This window comes from Falco peregrinus, chromosome 4 (assembly GCF_023634155.1).
Source record: "Falco peregrinus isolate bFalPer1 chromosome 4, bFalPer1.pri, whole genome shotgun sequence".
Classification (NCBI taxonomy): domain Eukaryota; kingdom Metazoa; phylum Chordata; class Aves; order Falconiformes; family Falconidae; genus Falco; species Falco peregrinus.
In genome coordinates, this window is record NC_073724.1 from 92,661,873 (window position 1) to 92,685,701 (window position 23,829).

At 40.0% G+C, this 23,829-nt stretch overlaps 1 protein-coding gene across 1 annotated transcript; it reads left to right on the forward strand.

Moving 5' to 3' along the window:
- The first annotated feature begins 1,352 nt into the window (after positions 1-1,352).
- On the forward strand, positions 1,353-23,783 carry SERPINE3 (serpin family E member 3). Its single transcript, XM_005240271.3, has 8 exons — positions 1,353-1,626; positions 5,910-6,143; positions 7,445-7,642; positions 12,809-13,007; positions 14,075-14,175; positions 17,568-17,654; positions 20,018-20,101; positions 22,525-23,783. Exons 1-8 carry the CDS (start codon positions 1,368-1,370, stop codon positions 22,563-22,565), a joined length of 1,203 nt encoding a protein of 400 aa, XP_005240328.2. The 5' UTR covers positions 1,353-1,367; the 3' UTR covers positions 22,566-23,783.
- The last annotated feature ends 46 nt before the right edge of the window (positions 23,784-23,829 follow it).

Sequence of the window (23,829 nt, forward strand, 5' to 3'; positions counted from 1 at the left end):
AAGACATTTTAATTACATGGGATTTCTGAATAAGGTTTCAAAGTGGGGGGGAAAAAGTAGCTGTGTGCCTGGTACACAGAGAGCTCTTTCTCTTCCCCTTTGTGGCAGAGGAATCAATGGAATTCATATAAAAGAAGGAGGAGGGGTGGGAAGAGAGATAGGAGATGCCTTGCTCGGTACCAGCAGGTCACAAGTCTCATGAGTCTCAAGCAGGGCTTGCAAGGAAGTTGCTGACTGTATCTCCATGTGTACCTTTTTGTTCTTTGCCTTGGATTTGCTGGTCAGTGGCATGCTGCTTTGCCTGGCTCTCCATAGAGCTTGTAGCCTACAGGAATTTGGACAGAGTGGTACAGACATCGCCGACAGAGACTCTGATCACTGACTATCCCTTTAAACGCAGTCTCATGACTTAGTCTTTACTCCACTACCTATTAAAGAAGGAGACGAGACGTACATAGGCAGCTTCCATTCAGACACCCAGAAGGACACAGAAAGGCAAGACAATTTAACAGAGCTAACTGTGAGTAAATAAGAGGCATTAGAGGTGCTCTCTAGAGCAAAGGGCATGGAGAAAGATTTGTAGGAAATCCTGCAGTGAAAGAAGGTGCAGTATTTTTTTTAAATATACTTGCATACAATGTTCAAAAGGCGAAATTCTGTAAGGAAATGTCATTTTAGCATTATACCTTTAAATATGAATCTAAGTGTCTCTTAATATAACGTTGACCAATGCCTGATTTCCCATAAAAATCCGCAGCACTGATTTTGTGCTGCAAGCACTGGTGCCTTTTGCAAATACAACCTTTTTTCACTGGGATAAATTTCATAGAAGGAAAATCTGGGGGGAAATTTGAAGCCAGCCTTTTGCAAATTTGGATCTAAAGCCCAGCCCGGAGCCTCCAGTTAGACACCTGCACTTCACGAGGGGTGGCCTTCCTTCTGAGAGTGACGGATGTGACCCCCTTTCTGCTGGGGACAGAAGGGGGCTGTGGGTGCTCAGCAGCATGGAGACTGCACTAAGGTGTCCCAGCATGCATGCGGGGAGCTAACTTTTTAACCAAGGGGCTCTGTGGCTCCATGCATTGTAATGGCCAGTCATCCTATATGGTACAGCGTTTGGAAAACTCAGCCCTTGTTAGTCAACAGAGTCATCAGCATGTCCCTACATCTTTTTTTTTTTAAATGACAATAGCTACTGGGTAGACCTGGACAAGTATTTTAACAGTGATCATTACTATTGCAAGTGATATCTTAAACTGATGGGAAGAGGAAGTTCCTCTGTCAGCTCAGCCTGTTGCTTTTCTAAATATCTCTGTATTATTAATCTCAGGTGTGATCAGCTGGTGGAGTGTTCCCAGTGTGCCTTCATGTTGCCCATTTCCTTCCCTGCACTGATCCTGTTTGCTTGCTGCTTAACCAAAGGAAACTGCATCTCCTATGATGAGCTGAAAGAGCTGAAGACTGAATTTGCTATCAATCTCTACCGGCATGTGTCCGAAGCAGAGAACAGAACCAATGTGGTAGTCTCTCCAGCAAGCGTGGCTGTCTCCTTGGAGCTGCTGCAGTTTGGAGCTCAAGGAAATACCTTTATGGAGCTGCGGGATGCCCTAGGATACAACATTCACGGTAATGTACTGCTTAAAGAAAATACTTCTCGTCTTACATTTTGCACTGAATTCACAGATTTACTAAGGAGGCAGAAATTGCACACATCATACTAAACTTCTGTCTCACTTGCAAGATGTAGTTTAGGAGTGTTTTCTCCATCTTCGATAGCCAGGTATCAGCTGGACAAAGGAAACTCAAGGGAGTAGTTGATACACATGTTGTTATTGTTCCTTTTTTCTGGATCAGTGCTTATGCTTTTACTGCACTGAAATACAACCATATCTAGAAAAGCTACTTCCACAAACAGCAGAATTGCTCCTGGTTTCCCAGAGGTTCATTGTGTCCTGGCCTCCCCTGTGTCCTCTGCAAGGAGGTGCCAGGCAGAGGAAAAATTTTACGAGGCCTATAGAAATAGAATTATCTTTAAGACTTTGCACCTTTTTCTAATGTTTTTACAACTGGCCAAAAAGATGCAAAGTTATTAGAAGCAGGCTGGCAGAGATATACATTGACAGATGGATGGTGCAATTGCATCTTTCCCTGAAAGCAGGCTAAAATAAAACTCAGTGGGAATCTGGAAGGGATATGGAAAAGGCAGATGTCTTAAAATCCAGCATTAAGTCAGCTGAATCTAAGGATGCTGTTTTCATTTTAGCTCTGGATTATCCTACCATCTCACATCACACGTCAAAAACTATTTTACACTATGGGCACAATGTTTATGAAAAGCAGATGCCTGCCTCATCTTCAAAATTTGCAGCTTACATACAAGACTTTTGTATAGAGATGACACCGCTATTTCTCAGCATAAAATTTACTTTAAGTGTATGAACACTAAAAATAAAACACTACAGCAATTTAATCATCCTGCGCTGTAACCTGCCTTCGTCACCATTACCATTCTCTGTAGCATTGATATTCAGAACCATCACAGCAGTAAGGGCTCACTCTGGCTGATACATACAGATACAGCTGCAGGTACTGGCATAAGGACAGTGCATCTATATTATAAGCAGCTGATACAATGAAGTCTTGCCTACAAGGCTCCTGTTCCTGTAATTCCAGTAGGGTAATTTTAAACAACATTAATTCATACAAGGATTATACTTTGTTTGACGCTTCTGGTCATTAGGGGCTCAGTTATTAAGAACCAACCTTAAGAACAGTATTGCGCAGTGACATTCAGGCACAGATCTCCACACAAAACATAGCCAAGCGCAGAGGTTGTTAAGGACCTGGTAGCTATTTTGCACTGCCTTACTTCTCACGTGGCACATCATATTAAGCAGACATTTTATCTGCATTTCAGTTGTCTGTGGCACAAGCCACATGAGCTTTGACTTTCAGTAATATTAATGCATGAATGTGAAAATAAAGTAGGATGGGATCTACTGCTATAGGTTACAACAGTGCATTTCCAGTGGTGGAGAAGGAAACCACTTCCTCAAATGGTTTAAATCAAATAAATAAATCAAATACTTAGATCAAATTTCCTATTAGACAAGTAAAACCAAATCACATATGTATGCATATATGATAAAATTCCTTTTTTCCATTAGACGTTTGCATTAATATTTCTGTTGGTCTGTCTTAAACAATAATGAAGGATGTGGTTAAAACCTTAGAAGGCTGAAAACAATGAAAACATTGATGGTTCGTTCACTACTCACAGAGAACCTGCACTTGTAATCTTCTTTTAATGTTTGGAAGATTTATTCACCTTTATTCTAGTACTAAGAAAAACAATGTATAAAGGGATGTCTCTCTAGACAGCACAGACAAAATTACGTGCTTTAAAATGCTTTCTTCTTGCTGTTTTATCAACAGTAGAGTATTTTAAAGTAAATTCGAACTGCTCTCCAAGTACAAATTCAGGACTTTGGTTAGCTAAGCACTTTGAGATGACTGAAGTTATAGGCTCAGGGTACCACACCTTACATTAACATCTGCTTCCAATTTACATCTTTGATTTCTCACATCCTCCAGAGAGCTTGCCAAAGGCTCCCACACTAATGCAAAACACACAAGAAAAGCACTTTACACTTCAGACCGCATGAGTTTTCTTGACATCTGTTCTGGGAGTTCAATATTTCATACCTTAGAAAGTAATAGATCTAAATTTTAATACCAAACTTGCCATAGGTTATTAGTCTTACTGCAGGTTATTGAAGGAGCACTATTAGGTCAGAAAACGCCCTGGATTCTCAGGTGGTCAAAATCGGTAGATGTGAAACTCTCCCTTTACTGCATCAGTTCAGATTCTTGATGGAGTAAAAGTCTCCTGATAGCCTGGCTGGCAGCTGGAGGCTCACCAGTATCCTGCCCTTGACCTGACACTCAGCCTGGGACAGGTCAGTGCAGGCAGGATGGTCTTCCCCAGTTAGCCGCCCCAAATTACCCGTGTCCCAGGTGGCAGCCCACCCTCTCTTCTCTCCAGCGCTGCCTACACCCACAGCTGTCTGTAGAAACTGGGGGGTTCTTCCCTTTATCTAAGGTTTCCTTTGAGTCAAAACAAAGATTTCTAGCCAGCCCACAATGGTGAGCCCAGCCACGGCCATGGGGAGCCAGATACCTGTGAGCTGCCTGGGGCATCCCAGGGTTTCAGGCCAAGGCAGAGGAATACCTGTGCCAAATTCAGCAGCCCAGAGAAGGAAAGGGCACGATATTGAACCCTCCCTTGGAGATGGTGGCCAGCAATTTGTATACAACAGTGAGCTGCTGAGATTTCACACAGAAATAGGGACACTTGGTAGGGAAACCAGAAAGGTCCTGGTGGTCCTGCAGAGCCAAGAGACACTGATATCTTGTTGAAGAACAGCAGTGCTCCAGACTTTTCTCAGTCCTTATGGAAAATTTACTTATAAAAGGAGGAACCAGCTGAAAACGTCTCAAAGGCAAGTAACAATCTCAATAAGACTTTTAATGGCTAGGCATAGGCAAGCCTCCTTCAAAGCACAACAAGGGATATGGGAAAGGGGCCAAACTGTGAACACAGGAAGTTTGAGATTTGACCCAGTGCCCATCAGCACTGTTCAGACATGGTGCAAGTCCCAGGCCTCAGGAGGTCACCTCAGCATGAACCACGCCTTCACAAACCATTATAGTGTGCGACATAATGACAGCCAGAAATGGCTGCTAAATCACACCTCAGGGGAGCCTACTAAAAACTTTGTGATTTTAAAATCACGAGATCCTCTATGTTTGCAATACTTCTGTTCCTGTTGGGCCCACATCTCATCCCTGCATCCATCACAGAAGCTGCCGCCATTGACCTACCACGAGCTCCCCAGGAGCAAGAGACCAAGGCACTATTCAACAATTTTCATTAGTAGACAACAAGCTAGAGAATACAATACTGAATTTTTGAATGGTATTGAGCTTGTAATTGGTGTAAGCATTTTGGAAGACCAGAACAGAATTTAAAAGGATCCTGGAAGATCAGAGAAATGCGTGAAATGAATAGGACACAATTTAATAAGGGCAGGTACGTAATTCTACATTTAGAAGGAATAATCAGCTGTTCAAATCGAGGAACAATGAGCCAAAGAATAGTGTTTTTAGGAAAGGATCTGAGGGCTCTTAGGAATTAAAACAAGGAATATTGAATGGGAAATAAAATCGTACTTCAAAAAAAAGGAGACACTGTTGTGGCTTGTATAAAGAGTTGCTTGTAACACACATGAAGTAACTATCAGCTCTATTTAGCATTGCCAGAGCTGATCTGCAGTACTGGGCCAGTTTGGGGCACCATCCTTTCAAGAAACAAAACACCACATAAAGGCCAAGGGTAGAAGAGACAGGCCTGGGGCAGTCAGGAAGAAGCCTTTCCTGGAATGGGTGGCATTGATAATGGCAGGAGAAGGAGACGGCGGTACTGTGGCATATGCAGCTCAGCCAGTCATAGAATCATAGAATCATTTAGGTTGGAAAGACCTTTAAGATCAAGTCCAACCTCACTACCGGGAACTCAGAGAGTGCCCAAGAAAAAATAATGTACCTTATGAACTGTAAGAGCTGTGTTTGCACAGAGGTGTGAACCTGATGTGACACCAGCCTCTTGACATATCTGTGCTAGTGATTTCTACAGCAATATGAAGAGTACTTTCCTATGCCCAGAGCATCACCGGTCCTTGAGAGTAGTGCTTGACAGTAATACCCCATAAAGTCAAGAGTGCTTCAGCTCTTATAGCGCGTTAACTTTCAGAGGACACCAGTGTCAGCACTGGAGTTGAGAGCTGCAGAGCCCGGTGCTATCCTTAGCCTCCACATGGTAATTGCAGTTTCTCCCTCTTGCCTGGCAGATCAAAGTGTGCAGGATTTCTTGCATGCAGTGTACGAAGGAGTGTCCGACTCCAGCCAAGGCACCGTGGTTCAGCTGGCATGTTCCTTCTTTGTGGACGCCGGCGTGCAGCTTTTGCCCCACTTCACTGCACATGCTGCACGCTGGGCAAACAGCAGCCTGCAGCAAACCAACTTCACTGACCCCAACAGAACCGCAGCCCAAATACAGGAATGGATCACCGGTAACCTTGGAGGTAACATAACAACCCATGAGAATGATTGCACATGAATATAATGTAAAATAAGAGCAATGAGAAAAATTGCATTTCACCAAACATAATTTTTTTTGCCCCACTCTGTGTTGTACAAACCAAGGTTGAGAGCCAGGAAATCAAGTTCTTGTGCTGATGCTCATTTCTAACATGAAGAGCGAGCTGGAATAGGTCTGAATCTGTGAGTGTGAGTTTGCAGTGTCAAGCTGGCAACCGCTTGGCCTTGTTCCTCTAATTTTTAAAATAGCAATCTTTTGCAGCATTTTCAGTTTTAATGAGGAGCAGCCAAGTTCCCCAGGGACTTAGTTTTCTGCATTGAATGCTTTCATGCTGCTGTGGGGAATACACAGGGCCATAATCTCAGCAGTCAGACTCTGAGTTTAAAAAGTCGAAATGGGAAGTAAAAAGAATTTATTTTCCACACAAGCAAGAAAAGTAATGAAATTAAATTCTGTGTTAATGAAAAAAAAATATTGAAACAGCAAGTCCTTAGAAGCAGCAGAGCAAACCAGTCCCTGATTTGCTCCACCAGTTTAAGTTACATGAGTGTTAAATTGGCCATCAACATGTGAGGCGATGTTAAAGACACACATTAAAGATACTACTGAAAAAAAAGATTTCTGTCCTTCTCATATGAACTGCAATAAGTGATCCAGTTTCATGTTAGAAAAATATCGTCCTAGAAGCAGATACTGAAATGGGAGTTCATATTGCGGGGCTCACACGCGTATCGATGAATTAAAAATGGGTCACATTTTCAAAAATCTTTGAGGTACCCAAAGCAGGGTCAGCTGAACTGCCAAGTAATCAGGAGATGGGGAGAATTAGGATATGAGTTAGTTGACTTAGTTACTTCATAAAGTGGTCTGTAATAGTGAATCCATTTCATGTGGGATTTCTGGTGCTAACAATGAACCGCTCCAAGATATGTGTAGGCAAATTTAATCCAGAAAACCACTTGGACCCAGGGCATGGTGCCAAGAACTGGGCTGCTGTCATCCATGCGGTTCAGTGAGTAGCGTAGTCCTGGCACAGCTTGGGCCTTCAACATTCACCAACTCGAGCTCAGTTCTGGAGAGAGCATGGACCAACAGGCAACCCCGACGAGGTCCACGTACAGGTGGGGAGGGAAAGGCAGACAGCTTAACAGTGCCTTTTGTGCCTCTTGCCCTTAGGGATGGAGAGTGGTTGTGATTTGCTTTATTTACTCACACAGACCTGGCCTTTAGGCCTGGGCAAGTAGAGTGGTGTGTGTCCTCCTCCCTGCCTCTTTTTCCATGCAGATGGGGATGTGCTTGGCATGCTGTTGGAGAACGTTGGGTCACCGCTTAGCCAGGTCGCCTTGGTGAGCACCATGTACTTCAAAAGCACGTGGCAAAAGAAGTTTTCCTTTTTGGATACCCAGATGTTGCCTTTCACCACAGCAGAGGGCTCAACCCTGAAAGTGCCCACAATGCATCACACAGCTGAAGTTAACTACGGTAACTGTCCTTGATCCAGATTTGCTCTGTTGTAGAACATGGAACAGTTTCATTTATTTACTTTCCACAGATACCACACTAAGATATGTTGCTTTGCCAGCTTAGAGAAGTCTCGGAAGGAATCCCATCACATGAAGAGACCACCTGAGTGACCGAATTGACTCCATATAATCCCAGGCAATCACGAAACAGAACCTGGGTTCAAAACGGTTCCTAAAATGTCTGCTGTCCATGCCCCATCCCTAAAAGACCAACACTGCCCAGCACTCCATAATGAACTTGTCAGCTGTAGCAAACAACCGAAAGGCACCAAAATAACACGCCAGGAGAAGGGAACAGGAGAAACTGCGGGTACCACAGCATACAAAGTCCATTGCAATCACATGGAGCTTGTTAAATAAAGCTGCCTAGGAAGGGAGGGCTGTAAGAAACACATCTGACCTCATGACAGAGGGGCAGTTAAGAAAAGAAACTATATCAAGCCCCTACTGATTTGATTTGTGAGATGGGTGAGAAATTTCTTGGTCCTCAGCCTAATCACTCTTTGGCTCTTGAGTGCATAAACACCAGACAGAGGATAGTATGACTGGTCACACCAGCACTGCGCACCCATCCCTCCTGCCTGTGGTCACAGCCTGTCTCCAAGGCTTTAGGGTAAAACTGCAAATCTTCGGGGCCAAATTCTGAAACAAAGGGGAGATATTTTTTTAATGGCCTTTATATCAAATCAGTGGATGGTCTCAGCATGGGCTTAAAATTATAAATACAGGTTAAACTTTTATTTGTATAACATATGAACACAGTGTATGTTCCTTTCAAAGGCTTGGAGTATGTGGGTTGCTGACAGAAGGACACCTGCTGCAGGCTTAATTTTTTACCACCACGAATTCTGCCAATTAGCTCTTTCAAAAATATAAAAAGTTCCTTTCCCTTCTACCCTAAATTTCAGAACTGCACTTGGGTAAAAACCTTCCTAATTCCAAGGCTAATTTTTTTTGAGACCGATTTATATCTCTTTTCATCACACCAGCTTTATCCTTTAAGTAAATAGTTTCTCTTCAGCTCTGATATTTACTCACAATACAGTCGGTACTGGCGGTTTACCAAGCTGCCTCTCAGTTTCCTCTTAACTAAGCTGAAGACACCAGGCTCTTCTAAACTATTTAAAAAACATACTCCAAAACTCTATTAGTCCTTTCCTGCACTTTTCCAATTCAAATTAATCTTTCTTGAAAATAAATGACCAGGAACGTACATAAGGCTTCTGATGAGGCCATATACCTGCTCAATAAAACGCTCTTCGTATTTCTATGACTTGCTAAAAACACCTTGTGTAGTGCACTGCAGAATCAGCTCAGGGTAGTTGCCCAAGGTTGAATCCACCTGGGCCTTTTTTCTTTCTCCATTTTTTTCCAGCTGATGAGTCCCAGGTAAACCAAGGGGAAGGAAATCCCCACAGGGACATGACTTTTTGAACTGTCAGTTTCCACCACTCCAGTCATCACGGTAACCTCACTGCTCGACTTTCTTTGATGGAAGCTTTGAGTGTTGGCCATACTTTGGAAAGCCCCTGGAAACCTCTTTTCAGTCTGGGAGCCCCTCTTTTAACTTGGCTCATTGTAGTTTTGCCTTCAAGCGGCTGCTTGCTGCCTTCAATTTCTCACTTTAATTGCCATTGCTTCTACCTGTAAATAATGCCACAGTAAAGCTATGCTTAACATTTTACTTAAAACTAGATTGTTGGATCTATCCCTTTTTATCGAATTAGCTATTAAGTAAAAAAAGCTTAGAGATTTGTTTGTTAGGGTCTACCTGATATTGCAGTTTATCTCACTTCCTATTTCTCTCTGTGGCTTGATTATTCTTTTCTCCAGAGTATGTTCTCTCAAGCAAAGACCTAAAATTTCCCAGATTACTTTCTTTTTCTTATAAATGTACTACTGTTTTCCAGTCATGGGAAACAACTGAATCCACAGTCCATTAAAAATCTTTGCTGACCCATTTGCAATTCCACATCCAAGTTCTTTTCATGTTCTGGTGTGGTGATCATCCAGATCCCCATATTACTATTTGTCTCTTTCAAGCAGTGTAAACTCTGTTTCTGTCTCTGGTGTTGTAATACCTCGTGTTCTTTCCTCATTTCCATTAGGAAGCTCACCATTATCCTTTGCTATATCATCAGATTCTTTCTTTCCCAGCAGTTCCAGAAAATAATTGGGATGAATCTAAAAAAAATTTTAATTCACAGTGTTCAGCAGCACCAGTCTTTGTCTTTCTCTTGTTTATATGGCTAAAACTTTTTCCTTTTCTGTGCAGGTCACATCAAGCAGGCAGTTGGCAGCTTGTTATTTCTATGCCTTTTTATATCTGAACCATAATTCACCTGGCTAAGGAATTACATTTTCCTGCTTTTTGCAAGTTTGTCTTTACATCTTTCTTTGTGGTGTTTCCTCTTCCAGGACATCCATGGTGTGTCTGCCACGCTTCTTCCTCCTGCTGGGACTGCCAGCTCCTAAGTGCATTCACACCTCTCACTTGGAGCCCTCCCATCCTCCTTACGCTTCAATCTTTTATAAGTTAATTGACTTTACTAAGGAGTGCAGTTTCCCTTTCCAAAACCCAACACCTCATCAACCTCATTGTTGAGCAACATAAATCACTACATCAACCCGTGATCTTTCAGCCCTAGGTGATTTTGTACCGCCAGCTCACTGCGGGGGCTTTGCTACTCCTGGTGTCTGGGATAGCTTCACCTTTCCTTGCTTCGCAAGCTATTCAGGCAAACAAACAGGTTTCTTGGGACTAACATACACCTGTTAGTTCAGGAACAGAACTTTTCTCTGAGCTTTCACTTTTAGTAGAATGAGATAAAGAAATGAGAGGTCTAACATGATGGAAGGCAGGAAGGAAAGGGGCTGCCAGTGCTTCTACAAGTGAAGTTCTCAGGTAAAAACCAGTGACCAGAAATTTAGCAGCTGAGTTGCATTGACTGACCATATGTTTTTGCTCCCGATCCCTTGCAAACTTGATGAAATCAAGTTAGTTGTGCTTGTCTGACCACTTGGCTAAACACAAGAACTCCACCCTATCATCCTTAAGTAGGCAGCTGAAGCATTAAGTATTTGCCCAGAAAAATAAAGTTAGCCAAAATACTGGGGTTACCTTCTCATCCAGTCTGAAATGTGTGAGTTCTCCACAGCTAGAGAGAGACTTATGAAGAAAGTTGAAATTAAAAAGACCATTTAAAGATTGATGATTGTCAGATTTGATAGGACCAACTCAGTTTTTATCACTAGAAATGCTAGAAACTCTTCTAACAAATCAGTTATAAATCAATATAAAAGATTGGTTCAGTACAACAAAACAGAGGCATGAGATAACTTTCCTTCATTATTAAATGATAGCAGCTGTCTCCCATCGGGATACAACACACAGAGTGAGAAAGAGTCGCTGTGGCCTGCTATCAATTGCAACATTTACAACATTTGTTATCTTTTTAATATCACTACAGAGAACAAATCAGCCTGGGGACAATTAACACTGCTCTAAGAAAATGTCAACATTACTGTTTACACATGCCTTTTAAACACTGCGGCTATTTTACATATTCATTTTTCCAAGCAATTTGTTAACTATACTTGAATACTGATTTAGCATATATATAATCCTTATGGGATGCTCAAATTCAGTTCAAGTAAGTAACACTAAATGTTATGAGTCAATAATCTCAAATTTGATTATTTTTTTCTAATTAACAAATAAGGACTGTATAACCTTTGTGCAGAATGTGCTGACTTCAAAATATCAGCGTGCCCCCAAATTAAACCATTCACGACCAGTCCATCTTTCCTGCTTGCCCATTATAAACCAGAAGGTCTTATCCCAGCAAACGATCCACAAGCTGGAAGGTGTTTTTAACAGCATAATTCCCTCCCCACATTGCATGGTGGGAGGGCTAATCTAAGAGCCTAAAATTGAATCTAGCAGAATAATCAACACTTAATGAATCCTATATAGTCCATATCTGCAAAATTAATGAATGTTGTGGACTACACAGTTGAGACACCCTATTACTATATATTTATTGGCAAATATTTAGGTATTATGAACATGAGCTACCTATATTCTGTTGTTTATAACCCTTGACTCAAAAAGAGTATCTACCCTTGAAGATACAACTACACAGCTGGATGAAGGAGCAGATTCAGTATTTGGATGGCCTGCAGCAAAGGCACCAAGTCGTTGGCTTGCAACTTGTATTTAACTCCTGGCCTGCTAGGTATTGCTGAGTGTTCCTGAAATGCTATTTATTGGATTAACAGTTAAAAAAAAAAAAAAGTAAAATTATAATAATTTAATCTGTTCTACTGTATAACAGAGTGCATTAGAAATGCCTGGATTAATTTTTCTTTGAAATATGGAACTAAAAGGGTACTTTTAAATAGCTATTACAAACCATTGCAAACCTAATTATGAGTTTGGAAGCCGACCAGCTTGTACTTTTGAGACTAGTTTTTCTAACTTTCATCTGATTTTGCTAAATCTTTGTGCCTAGATTTTAAAAAATAAGGAGTTTGGTGCTTAAATAAGCATAAACTTAACTAATATATTGTTTAATGTAACTTTGTTTCTTTAAACAAAGTTTAAACTGATTTTTAAAGGTAGTGAAGATGGAAACATGAGGCAAAGTACACTTCAGTTAATTAAATAGGACACTCAATTTTGGTTTTGTAATTTCTATCAGCAGCAAATTTTTAATGAGAGATATTAGAAAACTGTAAGTTTATTCCAAAAACACGCATTAGAGGAACAGTTGCCATAAAGCTACTGTCGTTACCTCAATAATGTTTTTAAACTCTGAGCAAGGACTACAGCTATATGAGAAAGCAATAAAATATCCGTGCTCTGCTGAGACAGTACTTCAGGTACTATTACTAGCATTTTTCTGATGAGGAATTTATAATCACACAATCAGTTCTGTTCGGAGGAGCCGCTGCTGCAAGTTAATAACCCGAGCTGGCTGCAAGAGCCCATGTGTTAGAGACAACCCCTTATATCCCATCCCTGCCGTTTTGAACCACCTGCTGACCCAGGGTTGGGTTGTGCGTTTGGGGCTTTTTTCCCCACTTGAATGATGAAATCAGATCTGCATCTGCCCACCCACAGGCCAGTTCCAGACTGCAGCTCTAGAGGCTTTCAGCGTGGTTGAGTTACCCTACCTGGGGGAGAAACTCAGCATGTTCCTAGTGCTTCCCAGCCACAAAAGAACATCTTTGTCCCAGATTGAGTCTCACCTTTCTGCCAAAACCATAACCCTCTGGGCCAACAGCTTAAAGAGAATGAAGATGGACATTTTTCTGCCTAGGTAAGCAATCTTAGAACTCCAAGATGGCTTCACTACTTCAGTTGCCAGAATTCTGTGTGATAGTGCTGACATGAGCAATATGTGAGGCAAAATCCAAATGAGATGCTTTTGTTTCTTTTATTCATCACATGATCAGAAAAGCTCTAACCCTTTCTTAAGTCATGAAGAGGTGGGCTGAGAACACCAAAACTTTCTGGTATGCTCTGTAGTATTTTAAAAACACAAGTATTTCTGTTGATCCTACAGCTTTTACTTAAAATTTATTTGGGGTATAACAATTCTTGAAGGATCTAAAACAGAAAAGTTTCTGGCCCTTTCCCACACTCAATTTTTCCTCTTTGCTTAAGAAAGAATAAAAATATAACCTTTAAAAAAATTAAGACACAATAGCTTATTTTTACAACTTGCTAGCATACTACAAAAGTACTCTACAAAGAACTTGGGTCCCCCAGCAGTCATACCCATCTTTCTGTGCACAAAGCAAGTTTCAGCCATCCATTTTCCACATTAGTCATTTGCCATTGCTAGCAAATGCACTTGTCCTGGAGGTGTTTTCTATCATCTATTCAAATAAAATTGCACAGCAGGAGGAATTAGGTGCAGAAGGGCCTTTTGCGGCTGTACCTATTGTATGGATCAGCACAGAAGGGCTTCATTACACATCTCTTACAACACATTCCTTGTGTTAACGAAGCACTGAAAAACAATTTGTACATTCATAATTTTTTCTCCAAGCTAATCTTTGGCAAATATTTCAAGAGGCCCTTTGTTACAGCCAAAAAGATTGTTAAAAAGAGGACAATTGGGGAAACACAGAGTTCATGTGTCAAGAAGACTGAGAGGCAGTCTGATTGCAATAGATGGAGGCAAGGGATTCCTTCTGTTAAGGTCTTCACATGAAGAGAAGTTGCTTTTCTGCAAAGTACACTTAATCAGATGGAACATATTGTGCTCATACAGAAATAGATGGCTGAAATGCAAAGGCTTGAAATAAATTGCATCTGTTCCACTTTTTAGCTCTGTGAGACTACAAATCCTGCATTTAAATAAAATCTGTCTTATTTCAGGTTCAGTATTCAAAGCCTTTTTGACCTAAAGACAGTTTTTTCTGCCTTGGGAATTAGAGATGCATTTGATCCCATCACTGCTAATTTTAAAGGCATTTCAGGTAAGAGGCTTGACTGACAGAAAAATGATCACTAACCCAATAGTTGTAGACTCTTACAAGTGAAGGATTCAATAGGGCTGGATCTTCTGCACTGATCACACTTCTTCCTCTGTGAAACTCTAAAACACAATTCACACCCAACTGTTCTAATTTATTATTGGCAATTGTATTTTGAACTGCTGTTTTATAGGAAAAAGGAATCTGAAAGGGACAGGGTTAGTTTTGGTCTTGCTTTTTCCACCCTCCTTTCTTTAAGATTAAAATCATGAAGTCAGTGTAGGCCTGGGAAATGGATATTTATTCAGAAACCTGGGATGCTTTAGTACAACTTGCATTCATATTTGTGTTTTTAAAAGTCATTTCACAGTTAGGGATGCTGGCCTAACAAGTCTGTAATTCCAGCTCCTGACGCCACAAACAATATTGACATATGCCCATGCTACATTGTCTTGTTAATCCAGTGACCAGTGGACTAAATTATACTTTTTCTTTGCTAAAATACTAGTGCTATGATTGTAACCTGTCGCTATTTTGGAAGTTTGAAATTATTCTGTTCTCTGAAAAATTTTTATTCTTATTTAATATTAAATAAAAAACCCTCAAAATTATCTATTTTCTTTTGACTACTTCCAGCAATACAAATTATTTAAACTTAAGTAATTTCTACTCATAGCAAAGAGTCAGAGGGGAAGTTGCCCAGAGAGATGCAGAGTACATGCAATTCTTGTGCATGTGATTGAATAAAATGAAATTCCTCCAATTCAGACAAATCTCCTTTTACAGAAAAGTTGCTTTCCTGGAATGAACCTCAGAAGGCACGTTACTCAGGGGTTTTTTGATTCTGCTTTTAAAATTGAATACAGCGTAGTTCTATTGCAATATATATCTCAAACTGCAGAAATGCACATTAAAATAATTTGTTACTGCCCACTCTTTTGTTAAAGCCTGTTGCTTTGTTGCAAACAATTGTTGATATACTGATAAAGTGCATAAGGATGTATTTTATAAATTTAACATCTTTTTAAACAAGATAAACACTCTGAGAAAATGAACTCCACCATAAACATTATCATTTAGCAGCTTCTTTCCTACGTAGGCAACTTTGTGGCTTTTGTCATACAGGGTAAGGCTTGTAGAAGTATTTGACCCTGCCTGTGGCCGTTATGGATTACACGATATGTTGAGGCCCTTCTGAGTTCTACTCTTATACTACTCAGTTGTGTCATAGTAGTAGGGTTAAAGCTATGACAGTCTAAGTTACACGAAGCAGAGTTTATAAGGAAGGTTTATCTTCTGTTTAACCAATAGATACAGTTGGAAAAAGAACAGGCAAGTTTTCAGTTCCTCCTCCATATGAAGCAGAAGCCATAATCTTCAGAATATTTATTCTCCAATCACATTTAGCAAACAAATGTGTTACTCCATTTTAAACCTGGAATAGCTTCCTTATGCCTGAAAGCTTCTATTTTTTTCCCCTCCAAAGTATGTTAGATATATCTAATTTAAAAAATTCTGCCTCTCCCCAGTTGTGTCTTGTTTCCATCCCAGATTTTTGACTGGACAAAATTCAGATAGAAACAGATAAAATGCTCTTTCAGTATTTCCTTGTTTTCACCTATATGTCAGATTCTATTCCCAGATTCAGACAAGAAAGAAAAAAACTCTCAATCTTGCTGATTTCTGCCCTCCGCAGTCAGCCAGGAAGAAGGAGACTTGTAACACTTCTTAGTGTCTTGCTGAAATTCTTTCCAAGTTCCATTTTATGTCACAGTCCCATCATTTCTTCCTGAAGAGAATTTTTTTCTACAATTTGCCTTCCAATGGTTCCTCAATTCATACATTGTCCTATCTTAGTTTCTACTCTCACCATGTAGCCTTGCTTTCCACTACAGCCTGGAAACTTCTCCAGGTAGCAATTCTCATTCAGCACTCAGTTGTTCGTACAGTGGGAAAACAGTCATAAAAATGAAAAAATAGGTAAATGTGGGTAGAACTGAGGGCAAAGAGGGTATTAAAATTGGCGACTTAAGGTTCCCTCTGTAGTCAGGGCCAGTCAGATGTGTGCATTCATACGCTCACTCTCCAGGGACCTGCTTCCCTCTGGCAGCAGTACAGAGAGGCGGCATGCTGTCTTCCCTGAAGTAACCCAATTTTCCCTTTCTCATGCATTATCTCACTCTAAAGATGTTCCCACATTGTGTCAAAGAGATGCTCTTCTGTAGCCTGACCCCAAATCCCACCATTGGACATCAGTGGAAACGGGCCAGATTGTAGTGGGCACATTAGCAAAAATATGAAGACACCTCACAGCTCTTCCAGGTTTACACTGATACATTTGCAGTCAAAATTTTGTTGTTTCCCCTCCCTCAGACTAGAAAGAAAATCTGAATGAGTAGCCAACAGCAGAAATGCCCTTACGCAGAAAAATACCTCGACTTTGCATTCACAGTAGTCAACCTTTAAGAATTTCACTGCTTGCTTGAAAGCAGTCTCACATGAAAGTCAAGAGGCATTTGGGCCACCAAGCAAGCTGTGCTCTGTGACAGAGGAAATGTTTAGGCAGGTAAGTTCAAGGCACACGAGTGTTTTAGCTTATTCTCCAAGTTCCCTGCATATAAGAACATGCTGTTACAAGAACAAAGTAGTCATACTATCTCAGCTACATGCTGAGCTAAAAAGCCCATAACATTAAGACAGCTTAGGTGTTCAGGCTGTCTATGCTCATTCATATCAGGCACAGGTATGAAAAAAATCGGTATTTGCATCAGAACTAGAACTGAGGATCTTCTAACATGGAAGCCAGATACAGAAAAAGCAACTAAAAGGCAGGTTTATACTGTGCTGTCTTTCTGAACGTGATGTGCTGAGGATACCAATGGAATGAATTTGACAGAAGAAAAGCTAATAACATGACATGTATTGTTTTCAGCATCAGTTCACATGTAGAAAGGTGCAAAGCATGTACTCCATATTATTGAAGCAAATTCCTGGAATGCTACACAGTCTAAAATTATATCCTTTCTAAGAATTAAGTATTTTGTAGCAGTGCTAGCTTAAGAATAATATTTTAGAAAATGTAGATTCATTTTTTTAAAATGGAATAGAGTAGGGGCCAGGCATACACTGCTATTTGTCTAGCAACATCAGGTGATGATGCAATTACTGCTGCTCCAGCTAAATGCCAAGGGACTGGAATTCTTTGGCCTAGCCAACCTGCAGGGCAGTTCACTTTCAGCCATTTAATTAGTTGCCCCTCTGAAACATCTAACAGTTATGTGATCCTTAGATTCTCAGAAAAAAGTAAAAGCATTCTGGATCAAAAAAATTAAAAAGGCATTCACAATGAAATTCAGAAAATAACTATTAATATTAATTTCTGGTTTTTTTTGAAGAGCAAGACAGTCTTTATATTTCAGAAGCTATTCACAAAGCAGAGATTGAAATAACAGAAGATGGTACGAAGGCATCAGGAGCTACAGGTAAATCAAATATACAGACTTTATTTCTCACTTCTGGAGTTTATCACTACAGAAACTACCACCAGCCTTTTATCTAAAAAAAAAAAAAAAACCATGGTAGTGTTTAAATGCATGCCTAACCTAAATTTAAATGTTTATATTTAACACAGTTTCACTTTACCTTTCTATTTGTTTATAAGAACCTGATGAATCTTTTTATCTCAGACTAACATGTAAAGGCTCAAGTGAAAACCAGCTCTGCCAGCCCATGGAAAATCCAGTTTGAGAAAATAAACCACTTATTTTTCTGTTGGATAAGTCTGGTTGCTCAGATCATAAAAGCAAAGAATGAAAAGAGAATTACTAACCTATCTATAGCTCCTGAAATCTTACAGTGGTTGTTTTTTGAAGATGATCTCTTTGATAGTATTAAAGGTAATTATGGGAAAGTTTTGTCTTCACGAAGACCAAGACAGGCTTGTTTCTTACATACCTCAAAGCGTGACCTCTGTGTACAGGCGCTTCTGCCGACATCGTTTCTCCACAAGCAGCTGGGGCTGGCTGAGTGGGGAGATTCAGAGTAAAATCTCAGCTGTGGACTAGAAAGTCAATAAATGACCTTCATAAACTAACTGCATGACATGCCAATAGAAATCCTCAATCACAATTTACATAAAACAGGGGGACTAAAATTATTGAGTCACGCAATCCCCATTTTTCTGTCACTTGAACCTTATCAAAGGTGGGCCCTGCTTTTTTTATTTCCCTTTTGGAAGCCTCAGATGCTCCAGAGATGCTACAAATCGGTGTGAAAGGCAACAGCAACCCTAGAACCCTGCATGGATTTCATAGGCATTACTGCCACTTGGTTGCTTCTCTTGAGAGGCTGAACATGTCCTCAAGCTGTTCAAACATAGCACAGAAGGGTGATCATTACCCACATCTCGCCTTTCTGCTTCTCTGGGCTGTGCCAGCTGTAGACGTGCTCCACATGCACGTTGCAAATGCTGCTGGTCCTTGACTGCAGATCAGGTCAAGATCTGGGTGTCTCTCATATCTCGCCCTTCCCCTCCTTGCTTCCAGGAAGAAATCCAAGGGGCATGTAAGGAGAACACTTCTGTGCATCTCACTGCGGTGCCCACGATGTTGGGCTGCTCTGCCAGGTGTACCTCCCCTCACTCCAGACATCCCACCACCACAATGCCAAAAGAAACCTGAGCACACCTGATTTGGTGTAGTACTCCTCCAGCAACAACTTTAAATAAGACACATGCTGTACATATGTGGGTGTACAGTGAAAATTTGATGTAACTAAGTTAATCTTTCTGCAGAGCTGTGCATTTTTAAATTTTAGGACCATTTTCTTCTCTATTGAGGTATTAGTATTTTTGGTAATTTTTCTGCTAATTCCCATACAAAATAAAAATTTTAGATGGCTTCAATTACATACCAACAACTAAAGAGTGATAGTAATCAGACATCAGACCTTTACCTCATTGAAACAAATGCCCAAACTCCCCCTAACTCCAGTCAGATCAAGCTAAGCAGCTGATTTTAAAAGATATCATTATGTTTATTGTTTGCTTTAAGAGATCTGGCTCTAGTCACATGGTGGCTTGAAAGCTAAAGTGGCAATTTTTTTAAGGAGTACTGAAATATTGCCACTCAAACTAGTTTTACTGAGTTACTTGACTTTTCAAGTGAATTCCATTGTTTTAACTGCTCATTAAAAAATAATCCAAATCTGGAGGGCTTAGATGTTGTGGGGTTTTTTGACAATGTATTGTTAATACTATATAGCTTCAAGGCAGAATTTATTTAAACAAGATGTATTTTAGTGATAGCTGAGCTGTCGTAATTCTTAAGGACTCTATTTAATCTAATTAACCCACAACCAGAGAGGGGACAGACAGTCATAAATTGAGATCAAGGATACTTAGGTTTTGATGAGATCTCCGACAAAGAAATTCCAGGACAACGTAGATAGTTCTCTGCTCTTTGTCTCCCATTTAGAAAAGCGATTACATTGTGCCTTTTTATCTTTTTTACCAGAACAGCATAGCTAGGAATAGCAAACAGGGATAGCATGGTGTGACTTCAGCAGATAGGGCTGTGATAACAACAAAAATTACATTACCTTTGAAATCCAGACAGACCCACTTGAGCAATGAAATACACACAAATCACCTGCACGTAGTCTCACAACACTTCAGTTGTTCACTCATCAAGACTGATTTCACTGTTGGATAAAATTGTTGTTTTATTCTTAAAGCAGAAGAGCAACTCAAAACTCAAGGTACTAAACATCAAAGCTTGAGGGCACAGTACAGAAGATGGGGAAAAAATGGGCACATTTTACTAATGTTTTCTTTGTTGCATTACAGTAATGGTATTACTAAAAAGATCTCGAACACCTATTTTCAAAGCAGACAGACCTTTCACATTTTTCCTGAGACAAGCTAATACAGGTACGCATGCTTTATGTTTCAGTAGCAGAATTCTTCACAAGCACCACTGAAATCAGTAACAAGTTCTTTGTAATCAGCATGCCATTCTTCAGTCCAGGAAATTTCAACCACCACGGAAACAGTGAGTTTAGGGTTTTTAAAGCATAAAGAATACAGTTCAGTTCTTTAAAAAGAATGCATAATAGTCATAGAAGTCGGGGAAGCCCGATTAGCCTCTCCTACATATATGCAGTACGTGCTCAAATAGATCTCTACCATAATTACAGGCACTAGAAAAATTTTCTAGATCTTAAATGTCCCAGGATTAGGAACCAACCTCTACAGGACAATTCAAATTACAAATGGGCTGGATCAGCTAGATTAATAGGAAGGAAGTTAAGACAGAAATCTTTCCCTGTAAATGAAATTCACTCATGCCCCCACAGATGGCACACAGCAAACAGCCCTCTGCCTGTAGGCACCAGGACTCCAGGGCCTGAAACTGTGGTGTTAATTCCTACCTCAGCAGTTTCCAGGGGGATAGCTCAGAAATTCTGAAGACCAACAATCTTTTGCCCAGCTACAGCTTGGAATATGCAGAAGCAAGTTTCTCCTCTCTCTTATCTTGAATATCCACACCTTCAAGGAGCCAGTTTTACACATCTGGACCCTTCACCACTTAGTATCCTCGGAGACATTCAGGTTATCAAAAGCCATGGATATTCACTGTATGTCATCAGGTAACTCAGCTCTGCAAAAAGCCCGACCCTGTATCTTCGCTTCTGCAAAGAACTGCCAAGAAATGCATGTTTCTTTTGAAAGTAAACTTTTTTTTCTTGCAAATTAAACCCACCCACCCCCCCCAGCCTTCAAAACAAAACCCACAAAAAAGTGAACAAAATTGCTGAACATGTCTGAAAGAGTGAAGCACCACAGGGCTCCTTTGGCTTCAGTATTAAGACTATACATCTCATTTCAGATATCCAATCACGGAAGTTACTGCAGAATCTCTGCCAAAGGAAACCACCACATAGCTCATTAGCAATAATAAAGAAATACATTATGCACCATCTAGCAGGTTTGCTCCTTAGAAGCATCAGGCCACCTCCAACAACTCTTATCATTCTTCACAGTGCAGTACATTTGCACCTTAAGCATTTTCCTAAAAATCCTTCAAACCACCAAATTTCTCTCGTAACCGGGGTCACGTGTAGTTCAATTTCCAGGGAACATACAGCCATGTATAGAGTTCAGTAAAACACTGGGGCCTGGCATGAAGACAGAAGAGAAATCTTTTTCATTATCTGCTTCCAAGCAACACACACTGTTCTTAGCTGGTGAATACCTGCATATGTAACATTTTGCTTTAAAACCCTGTATCTTACATTTTGACCAAAATGCAAACACATCTTTAAAAAGATAAAAGCTCTAACTTGGTGGGGGTTTTATTTTAAATATGCTTTGGCAACCATTACCATTCAATAAATAGAAGTATTTTTACTTGGCAAACACAGAATTAAAAAAAAATTAAAAAGGCGCTAAAAGCTGATCTGTGAAACCTGAGCCACAGACTCTTCAGGATTAAGAACTGATTTCAGTGAATAAAATTGCTTAGCTTACGGTTTGTATATATATATAGGAAGGAAATCAGATTGCAGAACAGAGCATAGCAAAATACATACATTCCAATGCACTCAAAATCAGAAGTACATTTCTGTAACTTAAGCTTTTTAATGCAAAAAGTGAAAACACTTAGTCATTTTGTTTGCTCAGACTTAGTGACTGAAGTTGTTCAGGTATGCAAAGGGGAAAGGGTAAACAAGATCTGCTTTTTATATATTTTATTCACCTAACTAGAGGTACATAAAAATTAGTATCCCCATAAAATTCACAATGAATATTTATTTAGAACAAAAGCCTTCATAGCATCAGTCCTCTAGTAACAGCAGAAATATATTTACCAAGACTTAAAATTTAAAATTAAAAAGTTTGGGGTTGTTTTAATCTGAACTTCAGGTTTGAATGCATCCCATTTGAAGGGCAGGCAAGGTAACAGCAATACAAACTGAAACAAATTCAAAGAATCTGAGGCAGTGATTTAATTCAAGAGGTTGTAATAATCTGTTCTGTAACTACATCGTCAACACAAAGGAATGAATTTAGGCTCTGTTTCGCTTAGTTCAAAAGTGATTCTTTAGCCAATAGTGTGGATAAGTTTTAGGTTTTGGCAAATTTTTGGTCTGGGCTACCAACTATTTGGAAAGGCCTTTTTGTTTTTAATATAATAATTTAGACACTTCTGTTTAAGCAGGCAATTGCAGTCGATTTTTCCATACAAGCAATGAATGATCACAAACCTTTTAGTTCTGTGCTCAATTAACGTATTTAAACTGTACTATTTGAAAATGTTGTCCTGACTCAAATAATATTGTTTTCATTTACAGGTTCAGTACTCTTTATAGGAAGAGTTACAAACCCTTCATAATAAACATTAGAGCAATACACTGTCTTCTATTCCTCCTATGGTGAACTTTCCTTCAATGAAATTAAAGGCTACATTATGTGTATTTATTAAAACACTGTTTTAAACAACATCACTTTTGCAAGAATACAAGTAAGGAAGCCCTCCGCTCTCTTACTACATTGTATACACTGTTGGAAACTTACAGCTCTCTAGGAATCATGAGCACCACAACCACAAAGACAGTAAGCATATAAACATTTGAGGAAAAAAAACAGATTTTGCCACCTAAATGTTTAAGAATATGGACCAACAGCTTCTGCTTAACTTCATCAAGGCTAAAGTCAGTTTGACTGATGCCAAGCATCCCACAAGAAAGCTTTGTGATACATGTTATTTTTCAAGCACAACTTTACTTCCCTGTCCTGAAGTCAAAAACTTAAGAACACAACTGAAATTCAGTCTGGTCCCAGATTCAGATACAATCCAGCTGAGAACATAAAATAACAAGCAAACAGCAAAATGCTTTTAAAAGGAAATCAAATTGAGAGGCTGTTTCAAAACTGATGGAACAAATAGGATGCAGAAATACCTGCTCAGTGACCAAACATTATTGCCAAGAGGTAGTAGCACAACCTTTACTACCTTTTATTTTACTTTAAGTGAACACAATATAGAATGGACAATTCCTGAAGAACACTGAATGAGGCTAAAAGCATCCAGAAAAACGCTTTCCTTCAGCACCCTGACAAAAGTTGGGATACAGCGAGTTTTTAGTACAAGATTCAGCAACTCATCACACAAGCACCAGTAACTCAGGCCCATAAAGATTTTGGGTGAGGACTGCAAGCCACCAACTCCTAGGAAAAGCACCAGAGGGGAGCTGCTCCCACTGAATCAAAGTTTTCCAGAAGTTACAAGTATCTAGTACAGATGAAAGACATGGCTAATAAAGAATTCAGTAATACTTTGTGTCCACGCAGCAGCGCCTTCTGGCTGTTCCCGCATTTGTAAACATGTAAAAAACAGCACACAAAAACTTTGGTCAGCTTTCCTCAAAGGCTGCTGACCTCTGCTTCTTACTATACTGTATCCTCATAAAACCAGGGGTTTGCCATTGCTGTGGATGTGCATATAGGACACCAGTCTATCATGCTAGTCACCAGATGAAGTACAACGTACACAAGGCCACGAGGTATCATTCTACCACAGATGTGATTCAGTATTAGTTTCCTTTCACTTGTTTTCTGACTAAGAATATCCAGTGATACAAAACCACTCTTCGTTC